At 39.0% G+C, this 15,049-nt stretch overlaps 1 protein-coding gene and 1 long non-coding RNA gene across 6 annotated transcripts in view; one reads left to right on the forward strand and one right to left on the reverse strand.

The window, feature by feature from the left end:
* The window catches only part of LOC119012236, a 15,732-nt gene continuing 683 nt past the window's right edge, over positions 1-15,049 (forward strand). The window contains exons 1-4 of one of the 3 annotated variants that reach the window (XR_005072409.1): positions 1-235; positions 2,096-2,369; positions 2,681-2,777; positions 9,037-9,134. This is a non-coding gene — a long non-coding RNA (uncharacterized LOC119012236). Of the gene's footprint in view, positions 236-2,095; positions 2,370-2,680; positions 2,778-9,036; positions 9,511-15,049 lie in introns of those variants that run through there. The other 2 variants (XR_005072408.1, XR_005072410.1) reach the window with 2 other exon arrangements.
* Positions 4,763-15,049, reverse strand: part of LOC119012233 (12-(S)-hydroxy-5,8,10,14-eicosatetraenoic acid receptor-like) — a 13,587-nt gene continuing 3,300 nt past the window's right edge. Inside the window, exons 3-6 of one of the 3 annotated variants that reach the window (XM_037085855.1) lie at positions 11,790-11,933; positions 10,027-10,500; positions 8,318-8,723; positions 4,763-7,538 (exon numbers count right to left, since the gene is read on the reverse strand). In XM_037085855.1, coding sequence (XP_036941750.1) covers positions 7,056-7,538; positions 8,318-8,723; positions 10,027-10,181 — 1,044 coding nt within the window. In that variant the 5' untranslated portion in view covers positions 10,182-10,500; positions 11,790-11,933 and the 3' untranslated portion in view covers positions 4,763-7,055. Of the gene's footprint in view, positions 7,539-8,317; positions 8,724-10,026; positions 11,177-11,789; positions 11,934-15,049 lie in introns of those variants that run through there. The other 2 variants (XM_037085856.1, XM_037085854.1) reach the window with 2 other exon arrangements.

The following is a 15,049-nucleotide window of genomic DNA, read 5'->3' on the forward strand; positions in this document are numbered from 1 at the left end:
TCTGTCGTATCACTGATACACCTGCCGCAGGTCCAAATAACCGCACGTGTCGTGACGTGTCAGTGCCTACAGTTACTCGCCAGGCGCGGTCTTCTGTCTGCATTTAAGTGTCAACTTGTTAAACTGTGACGAGAAATATTGTGTTGTGTCGGTGTTGACGCGCAGTAACTATAGCAACAGTAAACTTCCCCTCAGCGGTTACGCGCCTCCTCAGCTTGTTGACCGAAGTCCAAAGGTAAATCTTACTAATGTTTGATAGAATATAACCAACACTAACAGAGTTTATTATTCGACACTGCGTCTTGAGATCCCACCTATTCTGAATGGTGAGATTACGAGATTGTCCATCATTCATGTCAAACTGTCAGTTGAAAGTTAGCTAAACTGCCTCAATTTAATAAATAGCCTGAATATTATAGATTGTAAATGAAGTTTGGCCTTAAGTCGTGGCTGGGTTTTGAAACCTTTGCTGTACTGCTTTTTTTTTCCTTTTTGTTCTTTTACAAGTCAGACTTTTGAATCATTGATTAACAGTAATATATTCAAGTCACAAAGCCCGTGTGTCTGTACTGTTATCCCCCCCCAAAAAAAAAATCTTTGAAAACATGGCTAACTTTAGTGAACCATTGACTTGCCCTGGGGACATTTTCAGACTCCTGTATTCATCTAGAACACATACATTACACAAATACATCACGTTTCAGCACCAGAGAAGCAAGCTAAGTGGCTAACATCAACAGCAATGTAAGAGCTAACCTAACTACACACCACTATCACGAAATTATAACCTTTATAATCAGTTTCCGATAGGGTGTTTATAGGTTAAAAAGTCTATGTAAACATTTAATCAGGTTCAGTATATTATAAAAGGAGTAGAGGGTTCATTACATCATTCACTGCCAGCCAGTCTGCTCCTTTTATCCTTTTACCCCAAAAAACAGATTGTGTATATATATTTATATTGTATAGTTATATTTTCTACTTTTTAAAATAGTTTATATTGTTAATTTGTTATATTTTCACTTAATAGTTATTTGATGCATGCACCAATATCATCACAACAAATTCCTTGTATGTGTAAAATCTTACTTGGCAATAAAGCTTTTTCTGATTCTGATTCTGATTCTGATTAACAAGAGCAGGAGGGAGAATTTGGTGGCAGCCATCTTAGTTCGTTGAACAATATGGCAACTCCAAATGTAGCTAATTTAAAATATTTGCTATACACCTGATATTTCTATTCTTGTTTGACAGTACCTAAATGAGAAATTGAAAATGTCTTTTAAACTGAGCTGAGTGTGGTTGAATAAGCAGTAGGTTTAAAATTACTACATTACAACTTGTCTATGCTATGGTAGCTGTTAGCTGTGACAGTCACCTGCCATCATTAAGGAATCAAAGAGCTAGTGTTAGGTATTATTGCACTGGCAGGAGCCATTTAGCTTAATTATTTCCTTGTTGGAAAATGTTACATATATTTAGAAACGCATTTTAAATGGTGGGGAGTTTTGTTGAATAAACTGGAAGTTTACAATTATTTCTATCTTCACAAAACAGGGGTATGCTAGGTTAGCGGTTAGCTAATACAGGCATGACTCAAATAGCCAATTAGCTGTTTTCACTAATGCTAATGCTGTCACTAGCAAAAATATTCTTATGTTAATGAAGAATGGGGAATTCGTGAGGCGCAAAATGCTTGAACTTAAGAATAGTTCAATAATTCCTGAGAGTTTGTTCTTTATTTATTTATTTATTTTTTCAGTTTTTCCAAAAAGACCAAAGAAACAATCCTACTTGATAAAAAGGCAAAGAAAAAGCTAGCAGAGGGAGAGAGGACTATTGATCTCTCTACATGAGTATTCACATAGACATATTGACTTATAAATGTCAGACACATTCATCACAAATAATACCTGTATTGACTTTCAGCATCTATATTATTTGTTCCAGCTGCTCTGTCACACTTTTGAGAGGCTCTAATACAAAATAATATCATGATCGGTCATTCTTCTCATTAACGAAGCCTTTTAGTTTATTCCCATTTCACTTTGGCATGTTTATGTGATAAATAATCCACCTGTAATATATTTTGCAGCTGGCTACATTCAGATGAAGACACTCTTGGTATTGGGGAGTTGCATACAAGCTTGAGTGAGTACCGTCCAGCGATGTCTGCGGAAATACCCATAGAGAAAGCATACCAGAGGACATGCGTGGACTCAGATCAGTCAGTTCAGTCTTCTGCAACTCTAACGGCCATTTCTGCAGTCAGTGCCGTGGAGCGCCAAGGAGAAAGATTGAAACCATTCCCTGCTGCTTCCAACTAGGGTGCTGAAGCTGTAAAGACTGTTTATCAGACTGTGCAACAGGTGAGTAGGAAGGAAGAGTCCATCAGTATTTTCGCTTGTTGTCTCAGCATTTGTGGTACAGAAACAATGGAGCTTTAAAACAGGAAAACATTTCATGCAAAGGCTGGATTTTTGTATATATTTAGAAGTGATGTAAGGACTTGTTTTACTCAGCACTGTTTCATGTCAGCCTTTAGTTTAGTTCCTTTTATTACCACTAGGCAGCAGTAGAATATCAGTTTATCGTTTCTCCTGTAAAGCATCTGAAACTAGTCATTACAACATATCCTGTTATTTTATTGGTCAAGTTCTTAAAGTTTGTCTTTTGGCAGGCTCCAGATGACCCATATGAAGTGGCTCAGCAGCAGATTGAGCTGATCCACAAGGTTCTGCAGGAGCAGAGTAAACTGATGACTCTTCTAGAAAGAGGTCAGTGTTGGACTGCACACGCAAACTGTTGAGGGCTGCATAAAAAACATACATTTCCTCATTAGCTGCAGCGTCACGTGTGGGCAGTGGTTACTTGTTGTAAGTGGGTTCAGTTAGGGCTGCATGATATGTGAAACGTCTACTTTGTGACATTTTAGTCATTACATCACGCACAAGGTTATATTAAGTCAACATAAAGTAGAGAATCGCTTTCCGTGCTAATGCTAATAAACTTTATATGTATAGCACTTCTCATACAAGAAACACTTCTTGAAATGCTTCATTTAAAAAAGACATTGAATGAACAGGGTTATTAGTCTACTTGACTCAGGATAGTGCTGTGACGTGGAGAGAGTCCCAGTTTACTGGACTGCCTTGGCTCAGGATTACTCTGGTTATCTTGTAACCAATAGTCTGTTGTCAGGCAGATGTCAGCACAAACGGTGCAGGTGATTTTAGTAAGGAGACCTTCAGTTTTTGTCCTGTCTCTCCTCTGTACTTAATTAGAGATTCAGGTACCTATAGTCATGTAAAGCCATATGGGTTAGCATTTATTTTCTCAGATATGCTCAACAGCTGTTTGCTCTCTCTTGGTCTCTTGGTCCATAGTTTCAGTAAATATGTTTAAAATATGGGTTGGTGATTTGGCCAAAAAAGTAATATCCAAATCTGTTTACTTGCTTACTCAATCTATAATCTAAATTGCAACTTTTCTTTCTCAATTTATTCAAACGACAGCCAGACTTGAAATAGCCAACAAATGTTCTCCATTTGCAACATTAAATAACAATATTGCATTAACAGTAATTATTCTTTTTTGTTACAAGCTTCTCATATGTTATACTGCTGGATATAATTCACATTGCATTATTTACAATACCTCACCCAAGGAAGAGCCACATGAAGTAATATGTCTGATCAGCATGACCATCATTTCGGCTAAACGTATGTTCATGTAGCACAAGTAGTGAAGACAAAAGTCAGTACACATATAGTATACCAGTCTCTGTGATTCAACTGAAAAGTCGCCCTGCCTTGAACTTCAGTCACAATCTGAAATCATCACATTACCAATCCCTAGTTTACAATTTTGCCTATAATATATACTCTATATATCAGGACACAGCAGTTCACAGCTCACTTGTTAAATGGAATAAATGTATGTTCTCAGAATAAATCCAGAGAAGCACTTCATGCAACATTGATATCTGATGTAAAGTAATCATCAGTCATAATCTAAATGCATCAAATCGTTTAGTGCCAACATCCTGGCCTACTGCTTTTACTACACTTACTGCAAAAATCAGTTTTTCCGCTTGGAATAAAGTATTTCTCAACAAACATGAACCTCAGCATGGCAGAGCAGATTCAGATTAGGAGATACCGATCATTAAGATTGTCTCTCCGTCTCCTTGTCCTTTTGTGAATTTGTTTTCCAACTCAACACACATCGCTTGAGCTGATTTTCTTGAAACTGCTTTCAGTCTGTGGGTGAGACATTAAGCCATTACAGGCTTTAAAAATGCAGACAGGGCATCGAGCCAATCTGCAAGAAGGCTGTAACAAAAACACTGATGTACAAAGTATTTTTATGTTTATGTTTATGTTTGACTTTGTTGTTGCTGGGATATTCCTTCTAGCCTCGACTTGACTGCCTCACCAGCTCACCAGTTGCAACGCCAATGCAGCCTGGCCTGACCTCACAAAATGAGAGGCTTATGTGTCTATTCACAGGGTCTCAGAGAGACACAGTATGACAGCAATATGTGGGAATATGCTGTTTCAGTTTGCCGTATTCAACTCATAACAGCTGATATTACATACACAACCTGAACGAACTGTAGCACCTTCCTGCAAAGGGGTGGAAAACGGAGCCTGAAGAGGCAGGGTGTGCAAAGTCAACAGTGTAAGATGGTACAGCAGGGATGTGGTGTTTGTTTGGGATAACGTTACACCTTAATAAAAACAGGAATGTGGTTTCAAAGAGCTTTGCATGTTGATGCTTTGCATCAGTGTTAATGTTTAGCTGTTTACCTCTCAGACTCTCAGCTGTGTCACCTGCATTCTGTGTATTTATGGAAGCAATATACAGAGCTCCTCAGTCAGTACCTTCATTTATACAAATGATTGAATTTCATTAAGCAACATCACAAAATTGTATACAGTATGAACGAGGAAAGTTTCAAACATCCTCCCAGGTTGCTGTATTCCACTTGGGTTTGACATTTAGCTAGTGGTTGCTGAACATCATCTTTTACCGCTTAAAAGCAGTTTGCACTGATTATAAACGAAGATGGGAAGTGTAAATGCAACCACAAGAAAAAAAAAAAAAAAAGTCCTTTACCTTCTTGGAGCAATGGGACAGTGAAATGTGTGCACAGATCAGTTCACAATATGTTCCACCAAGTGAAACCACAATAAGAACAGGTACAACTGGTCTGAAGTACTGATGATGAACACAGATATTCAGAGTTTCCTGAGTGATGAATGACAGCTATGCAAACATTGTAAGGATAACCGTACTGTACAGCCCCTTCTAACAAGCTTCTATAAGGTATGTTGGGTTTCTGATACTGTACTGCTGAGTACCTTTTAGATAGTTAAGGACTCATAATATTCAGTAAAATGCAATCTCTCATCTCTTAAACGCCTGGTTTGAAATAATTACAATAAATGAAAAAGAAAACAATAATATTAAAAAAAAATATATATATATAAAATATACTATATAAACATGCATCTTAAACATACATTTACATATTACTCTTTGTCCTATAGCCCTCTTAATTATTTTGCATTGTGAATTTTACATTAGATCGGGCAGCAGATACGTAATATGAAGCCATACGAGTGGACTCTGTTAGTCCACTTAAATGCCCTGGCCTTTATTCCCACACTGGTGATTTCAGTTATTTTTGGCTGAACAACCCCGTTCACAGGTCTGTATGTAGATGTACAGACTGACACCTCCCTGATTTCTTCTCTGACTCATTTCTTTTGTAGCACCTATTTTTGGTGAGTAACTTGTGTGGGCCAGTCAGTAACTGAAAACAGTGCTCTTCAGTACTGAGGTTTTGTATGACACGTTATTGAGTATGGATTTCACATGGATTACAATGAGTAATACTGCAGCTGGACCTTTGCTGGCATGATTTGTGAGAAGTACAAAACTGCATTTAAATGATATAGTCTGAACATTTTCAGTATTAGTGCTTTACAACCCGGATTGCCAAAAGGGTGGGACGCTGTGTAAAACGTAAATCAAAACATAATGCAATCGTTATTAAAACAAACCACGACCGTATAATTAAAGTGCTCCTGAGCCCATGTTGTAATATCCTTTATACAATCACTGCCCCCAAGTTCAGCGGAATGTTTCTTTACCTGTACTGTGACAGACAGTGATCATGTAATACAACAACGATTGTTTTAGAGCAAAAATTATAACATAATACATAAAGTCTTAAAACACTTAAAATGATCTCAAGCCGGTTGCAATAAATACTTTGTTCTAAGCTTGTCTGCAGTAAATCTTATCTTTGACATATTGTCCCCCACAAAATTGAAATCTAAAAGATAACTGTGTGACACATGACTGTCCCACACATGTGCAAAGGGTTGGAGATGTGTTAATGTTCTGAGTCTTACAAGCGGCAACTACTTGTCGCAGATTCCATGTGGGCCTGCCAATCATGATACTGTATTCCTGGTACCAATGAATGTGTTTACCTGTGGAATGGTCCAAATAGGTGTTTTGGTGTCATTCCAGTGTGGAAGTGTGTGTCTTTTGCTGCCCGTGTCCCAACTTGTTTGAAACATGGCGCTGCCATCAAATTAAGAATTGACATTTATTCACAGTAATTTAATGAAGTTGATGTGGTAAAACTAAATTGTCTTTTATCCTATTTCAATCCAGTATATGACATTCTGTTTTATCTATGTTTTACACGTAGTCCTAACTTTTTTACTCTCCTTAAAAATAGATGATGGTTTAACCCTAACCGCAACTGATGGTAATGTCCCAAGGTGATAAACTGTAAGGTGGAGTTGCGATATCGGGTGCCATCGCTGTATCTGATGTGGTGAAGTAAATGTCGTTTCTCAGTACTACTCGACAAAACATTTCAAGGTATCCGTCTAATCTGCCACACAAACTGAAAACTTCTGTGTGGGTGGACCAGTGGTTATACTTTACTGTCTGTGTTGCATTATGCTAAATAGATAACCTGTGCTTCTTCGGAGATAGTTACTATGATTACAGTTTAAGAGAAACAATCATCATTTCTCTATTATCGGCAAAATAATGGTTCTATTTCCAGATGTTGTTGTGTTTGTATGTGTATTTGATGTTGTTGTTGTTGTTCTGAGTCCATAGTCACACTTAAGCAGTCTCTCTCGAAGAACCGCAGGACAGAAGCTGGTAATGTAAGCGTTTTTAAACCCCGAGTTACAGAAGCAGTAAACCAGTGGGTCCAGTAGGCAGTCCATGTAAGACAAAACCATCAGGCCATCGTAGACCTGAACCACGATGTCCTCTGCGGTCTGCCATTCTTTTAGCCTGACGCTCAGCAGCACCGCTCGGGCTATAGCACAAGGCAGGAAGCAGATGGAGAAGACGACGACAACAGACAGGACCACGCACACAGCCCTCCTCAGTTTGGTCTTTTCCCCCACTGTTTTCTTCCTCAGTCGGTTCACGATGTGCACAGTGCAGTAGACAAGGATGATGAAGGGGATGACGATCTGTATGAAGAAAACGATCTAAAAAAACAAACAAACAAAAAAACGGAAAATAAGAGCGACTTTTAGGATGATGGCCAGTACAGCAAAATGAACTTTTATGTACATGCAAACGTTAAGTTGACTTTCCCCCTTCACTTTCCTGAGTTTCTGTTTAACTACTGATTAACCTGCTCCTTATTTTCTCAAGAAATTAACTACTTCCATGGTAGAATAAAATGTTTGAAGATTTCGTAAATTGTAGTACTTTTATCTGACCAAAGCCAAGCCCAAAGATATTCAGTCTACTATCATAGAAAGCTATGAAAACCAGCAGATCTTCACACTTGGGGATTTTGTAGTACTTTTGTCATTAAAATGTTTTACATGATGACAGATTAATTTTCTGTTGTTCGATTTCTATTAGACTAAACATGTAAAGATACAGAGTTTAAGATGCCTGGACAAGTTTGTTCAGCTGCCTGTGGCAAGCCTTTTATCAGGGAACTAGGGGCATTAGATTAACCATTAAAGCTAACAAATAGTAATTACTGTCAACTTTAAAGGAAGTGTGTGTGTGTGTGTGTGTGTGTGTGTGTGTGTGTGTTTGTAGGAAAAAGGATGTGTAAATAACTGTAGTTCTTATTAAGTGTTAGCGTTAGTGGGAACGGTTCTTCGATGACAGAGTCTATATTGGGCTGTTGTTTGTCCGTTCACTGTAATGAAATCAATTGAAGCATTTATGATTTTCATAGGTAATTTTTTTTTTTTTTTTTTTTTTTAAATCAAATCGAATTCAAGTGAAGGACAGAAAACAATACCTCTCTGAAGGTGTCTGTTACATCATGGTAATAAGTCTCAACTTTGCGGCCGTGGCTGTTACAGCACTCAAAGGTCTTCACCATAGTGGGGATGGTGAGGGGCAACAGAAGAAGCCAGATGAAGATGGAGATCTGAGGCGATTTCTTCAGGATTTTGACAAAGTTCCTCCTTCCAAGATGGACCACGTTGAAATAGCGATCAATGGACAGGGTGATGAGGAAGGCGATGCTGGCCCCTCGGTTGAGAAACAGCATGAAGAGCATCGTCTTACACACCACATCATTCGAGCTGCGCCTCTGGTCGTGACGGTAGTGGTAGGCCTTGGCAGGAAGACAGGCCACCAGCAAGAAATCAGCAACCACAATATTGAAGAGGAAGATGGCTTTATTCTTCCAGAACTTGAACCTATAGAGGAAGTCATTGACAAAACAGCTGTTGTACTATTTGCTCAGCATCAAGAATAAGCAGAAGTGCAGACAGAAACTAACTCTATGTAGCTGATTCTGTTAATACATTTATCATAAACAACTACTGAAGTCACTCATTGAGCACTCTGCTTAATGTTTAAAACAGGATTACTTAAGTAGGACCTTCCGGACAAAGGTTGGGATTTTTCTGTGGACAAATAGATTGGTGTTTTACTTTAGAAGTGTATGATTATATTTCAGTTTTTTGTATCCCATTGTCATTGGTTTTCTTCATGTGCTGTATATTTCAGAACAGCAGTGAGAGACAAGAAAACACGCAGGCTGAAGTTTGGCTGCTGGAAGCTTTTCCTGAGAGATTCTCAGAGATACTCATACCCACAACAGTACAGTATGTTCCTCGTTTAACGTGTTTCTGATTATCCATTTATTTTAGGATAGCACACGCACTGTAGCTTTTGTTTTGTCACAGTGAAAAGAGCCAATGAGTTCAATTAGAGTACACACAAGTAAAACGGCTATACATGTTTCCCATTTTAGAGTAGCGGCCTGAATTTACAGTGGACTTTGAATATCCACAGTGTTTTTGTCTTATTACTGCAATTGATATTGAAATTACATGTACGAATGTCATACTTAAATTACCCTCTTTAGGGGTGCTAACAAGTTTTTAAAGCTCAAGTTCAACATTGCTTTTTACGTTTTAGTGTAGAAATGTCCTTTACAAAAACACAAAACTTATATATTAATTAAAAAGGGTTGTTTAATACTGTCTCTTTCTTTGTCTACTCACTGGAATAAGCTGGAATGTTTATTTCTTCCTTCAGTCAGTCATGAAACTACAGTAAAAGTGAAAATGTATCTAAATGATTATTAGATGAATCAAGACAAAACTTGGATTGGTCACTACTTCTATGTGACCATTTTAACATTTGCATAACTGACTTTTTGTCCAAGAACATTTTTCATCCAGTAGTAGTAGGTCAAAGGTATCACCATCTAACCACATCACCTTTCTGGTACTATGTATTAAAAGTGTGATTCAGTCACTGAGGCTAAATACCAGGACATTCACGTCAGCTGATGAGTCGTGCAAACATCAGTTATCAAGTTCAAGTTATCAGATCAGAATTACTCGATAGATTGCATATTGAAATTATTCCCGTCACCAGAATCATTACCTGACTTCTACCTCACTCTAATATACTGTAATTCATTTTACAGTGGAGTAGTAAAAAAAAAATTTAAATTAGGCAGTGACAGAAATTCACATTTCATCATACCTGAAGATGAAGATGTAGAGGACTGACAGGTTGAGAGGCAGACCCAGCATGAACTGAACAATCATCACCCAGGAGAGGATTTCATAGGTCAGATGACTGGGTGTTTTGCAGTGGTCGACAGATGTATTTGTAGTCATGTTTTGTGTACTATTCATAGCCGTTTTGGAAGGAGTGTAGGAGAAGTTACAGTCCAAGTTGTAGAAGTCCTATTACATGGAATACCAATTGAAAAGGAAGGATGTGGGTTAAGACAGGTTTCCAGACAGGCATCACACAGTTGAATCCTTCGTTTTGGAGGCGGTTGTGGCTTCCTCTTACCCAGAGTCTTTTCTCTTCACGCAGCAAATCCCCTTCTCACTGTGATCCGTCAAATTCAACAGTCCCCTTCCGAGAGCCTTACATTGATTCTGGAGCTCTGTCAAAACATGCTGAGAAAACATGTGCTGGAAACGCTTCATACGCTGAAAAGAAGTGCTGAAAATAGAGAAGAAAAAGCACCCTGTTTGACTGAGGCTGCAAGCCCTTGTTGAGCAGGGCTGACACAGTTCCTTCAGAGAGGAAGAATTTATAGTCAGCTGGAGGTGTGGTTTAAACACAGGGGCTTTTCTGGCTGAGGAGTAAACAAGAAAGATGCTGGTTTCAATTTTCCACCTCAGAACGGATTATTTCAACAGATGGGCACTTTGATTAAGCAGATAATAATACTGTGATAGCACTACTAGTTTCTATATTACAGAGAATGTGGTAACTGAAAACTACCAGTTCAAGGTGCTCCCTAGCAGAAAATCTTGTGAAATTCCTCAGGTGGTTGTCCACTCGAAACCATCATGCCTGCACATGTCTAGCTTTATGTGTGGATAAGATGATGAATTGTGTGGGAAAAGTCCCACTAAGAAAATGACATATCACGGTTCTCTGAGTATAGAACAATCATGTTTACCTGTAGAGAGACAATTCTGTTGAAAAGAAACAAAAAAATGAAGACTGTATTAAACCTGGACGTAGTCTCTAAGACGTCAACAGTAGGTGTCTGAGGAAATAACGCTCCGCTCAGCGTGGAGGCTCAGATCTGCAGTGCCTGACTCCAAAAATGAGTAAAAAGGTAGCTACACAACTAGTTGTTGCTGTCTCCCAGAGTGGCCCTGCCCTTAATTCCACATCACTTTAAGCCTTAATATGCTTTACATTAATGAGGCATGTGGGAATTCAGCCTATGCTATAGTGGGCGAGGAAATAAATGATAGAAAACTTCTATTTGTACTAGTTGTAATACATGTTTATTTCTGGTGTTAAGTTGGACTGTTTAATCTGAAGCCCTGTTCACACTGCCCTTTCAAGGTGAGAATCTTGCTCTGATAGTCTCCCTCTCTGTCTGTGTGAAAGTTACAGAGGTTTTCTTCTGCCTCTGATCTGCCACTGGAGGCAGTAACGGGCAAGATGGTGTCTTTGTGAATGGGAATGCCGGCAGCACAGGGAAAGAGTGTGTTAGTCTGATGGCGTTCACAGTTTGAAAGCTTAACAGATCCTTCACTCATTAGAAAAAATGAAGAGAAGGGTCCCATACACAGGTATCTTACATGAGGGGAAAACAACTACTGCATTTATACGTAGAAAAGTAGATGTCATCCTGTCTGTCCTACCAACATTTCGCAACATTTCTGGCCAAAAACAGCGTCTGTCCCTGGCAGCGAGAGCCAGGTGGCTTCTGCAGTCGAATGGTGGTGATTATGTGATGCGATTCAGAGCAAAAAACTTTAACTCACCAGGTTTTTGTCGCCTTCCACTATTGTGTTGCAGGCATCTTCTCTGGCAGCTTTTATAGAAATAAATCTCCGCCTGTCCGAGACTTCAGTGAACTTCACCCAGGAAAAAAAACAGCATCCCTCCAGACAGGGTCCACAATTTACCTATGGTGATTAGAGCAAAAAAAACGTAGCTTTCCACGATGCATGGTGGGTCAGGTTCTTAATACCAACACAGTTTAACAGCATACATGTATTTATAAACAGTCAGCGGGTACATCTTTAGATTAAAAGGTGGAAACTGGGGGAAATATGTAAAAATCAAACAAAAAAAATATTCACATGGTGATGTGTACCATCACTGTTCTAGTTCCACAGCACCTGCATGCTGTATGACATGACACACTTGAGTGGCTTTAAGCCTGCGCTGCCTGATTCAGTGTTAACAAAAAAAGGCAGCATAAAGGTGAGCCTTCGTTGGGATGATAATGTGAAATCTCTGCGTCAAACGGACTTGTGGGTCTTGGGATTGACTTGCTAATGGAGCCAGCCATGGGGCCATTTGAGCAACTGCAGTGTTTAACGCTTCAGCGCTGTCTGGCGCTGAATGTTGCTGCTTGGTGCTACACCTACGCTTTGTATGTAAAAAAAAAAAAAGAATAAATGATTACAAACACTGCATTACATGCATTAGAATCTAAATTAATTAATGTGGGCTTCAAAGGTTAAGGTACCATGCCAGAAAACAATGCAGAAGAAATATGTTGTCATTGCTGACTTGCTGAATTTCGTTTGAATGTTTGTGATGCTCACATCCTGTTCAGTGGAAACATAAATCATCCCAGGTGAAAAAAATAGAGTGACGCCACGATTGATGTTATCTTCCTCAAAAACATCCTCAGACAAGACTGAAGGGGCATCTTCAGAAACCTCTCGGGCAAGCCTACACAAAGCAGCTTGAGAACACAACTGCATACACAACCAGATGTCATACGTGGTTCACGGAAAAATCAGCTGAGTATGACACAGGCTAGGCACTGTACCAAAGTGTGTGCAGTAAAGCTTGTGACAGTGTTGGATCAGCTTTTAAACATCTTGTTGTTATTGAAGTCAAACACTAACTAGACCCAACTACCTCCCAATCACTTCTGTAGGCAGATCTGGCTCCAAGACTTAACAAGCTACATATTAATGGTTAAAAAACTTGGACATAATGTAAAATTGCTGCCAAGCCATCCACTTGGTAACAGAATTTCTTACAAGAGAAGTGCTTGCATAACAACGTTTGACCACCTTTTGAAGCAATATTGCAGCATTATTTCTTCAGCAGAGCATGTTTCAACACAGTGTATGCATATACGCATGTGGTTTGTTGCACCGCTGACCACAGTAGTGCCACTATAGTCACTGCGACATATCTTCTCTGTCACAGAAATGTTGTGAAGTGTTTCTTCTTAAAAAGACAGGCTGATTCTGGTTCACACCTGAAACCCTTTTAGATATAGTAAGACCAAAAAAACAAAACAAAGCAACACTCTCAAAACCACCAAACACAAGATGAGATTGATTTTTTGCATGTAAGTGCTGCATAATGGAAAAGGAAGTACAGACAGATGCATGGTATGGATAAATAACTTAAAAAATCATGTGCAGCAAAGCTACTTTGCTCTGAGCATTAAGGAAGTGTGTTCTTATATATATTAGTTTCCTCTTAAAAATAAACAGTAGTTCTGCTTTTTCTTGAATGGTGTCCAAAAACATCATTCTGTAAAAAAACAAAGTTGCCCCTTGTAGAAAAATATGAAAAATATAAATATATATATGAAAATACAGATTTTATGGTGTGGGAAAATTCACAGTAGGTAAGCCAACGTTTCAAGAGAAAATGCTTCTATATGTAAATTCTGCTATAGTCACCACTCTGTGATATCTGTAATGTCATGAATGATAATGATCCTCATCTTGTCTCTCTATAAAAGCAAGAAATCTGTGAGTGTGTGTGTGTGTGTGTGTGTGTGTGTGTGTGTGTGTGTGTGTGTGTGTGTGTGTCTTTCTGTGTGTGCCTCAAATATCTCTGCCGATCAGGATCATACTGGCCTGACATTTCCAAAATGGCTGCTGCGTGGTTCAAGGGTGTGCAACGCCAGATTTGTTTGGACTACAATGATACCGTTAATAAATGATTTCATAAATGCTTTACCAATTCCGCTAGCATTGTCAGCCATAGCCACCATAGTCACGTGCACACCAGAACCTAGCACTGCTGAGCTCATTCCTACAACACACGTTAAGAAACAAGCGGATTTATACCTGCAGCGGCTCGAGCTGGACCGGGATTTTGCCAGCGGTTCGGTCCCATTCTGTGCATCTAAACTGACTGTTGTGGATTAATGAGACTAAACGAGTCCAGACCGAGTCTGTTCGGGTCTGAGGAGATCCGGAGACGCGAGGACAACAAACTGGAATCGGAATCTGTGGATGTTCATGTGTATCTAGCTGCTAGCCCACCCCCACGTCCCACCTGAGTCAATTGTTCTCTACACATGGCTATTGATGACATTTAATGCATTCTTTGGGTCTCTCGGTTCAATCTGAAAAAATTAGTTCCTGATTGAAAAGAAGTCAAGTCAAATCAGAGCAAAAACTGAAAGCCATCAAATGTTTTGATATACAAGCAGAAATATGGCAGACAAAGGTACATTTATATTTATTTAGGTGACAGCTTCTACTATATGTTGTCTACACATTAATCTCATGAACACACCAAAGTCAGAAAATGCGACTATCTGAATGCGTTACTACTTGATTTGCCATCGAAAGCCATCAAAGTGCGCACTGCCTTGTTTTTCTTATAAGCTTTGTGGTTAAAAACACATTTAGAACACCTGAAATGACAATGTTGTTTATATTAGACAAAGTTCATCCTTCTTGTAGAGTCTTGAGTTATGTATCTATACACACCAGTCTTGTAGGACTTGTGTAAAAACATTTCAAGCATGGCAAAAGATATCAGAGCATATCAGAAAACTACTCTAGTCTACATGCCAATGTTGTCCTTAATATCATACTTGCTTTGTGGGATGGAAAACGCTTTACATAACGCTCACAGTGTTACAATTTACCTTGAGCAAACTGGGTTTGCCCAACTGGTTTGAAGAACAGATTAGTTCATGGTTTGAAAGCAGAAGCATGCAAACTCAGCTGTGTGTGTGGCTTGGTATTTCTGAAAGAGAAAATGTGTCTTACACGATGTACCTACAAAACCTGCGTGCAAAGCCGCC

The sequence above is a fragment of the Acanthopagrus latus genome, chromosome 22 (assembly GCF_904848185.1).
Source record: "Acanthopagrus latus isolate v.2019 chromosome 22, fAcaLat1.1, whole genome shotgun sequence".
In the NCBI taxonomy this organism is placed as follows: domain Eukaryota; kingdom Metazoa; phylum Chordata; class Actinopteri; order Spariformes; family Sparidae; genus Acanthopagrus; species Acanthopagrus latus.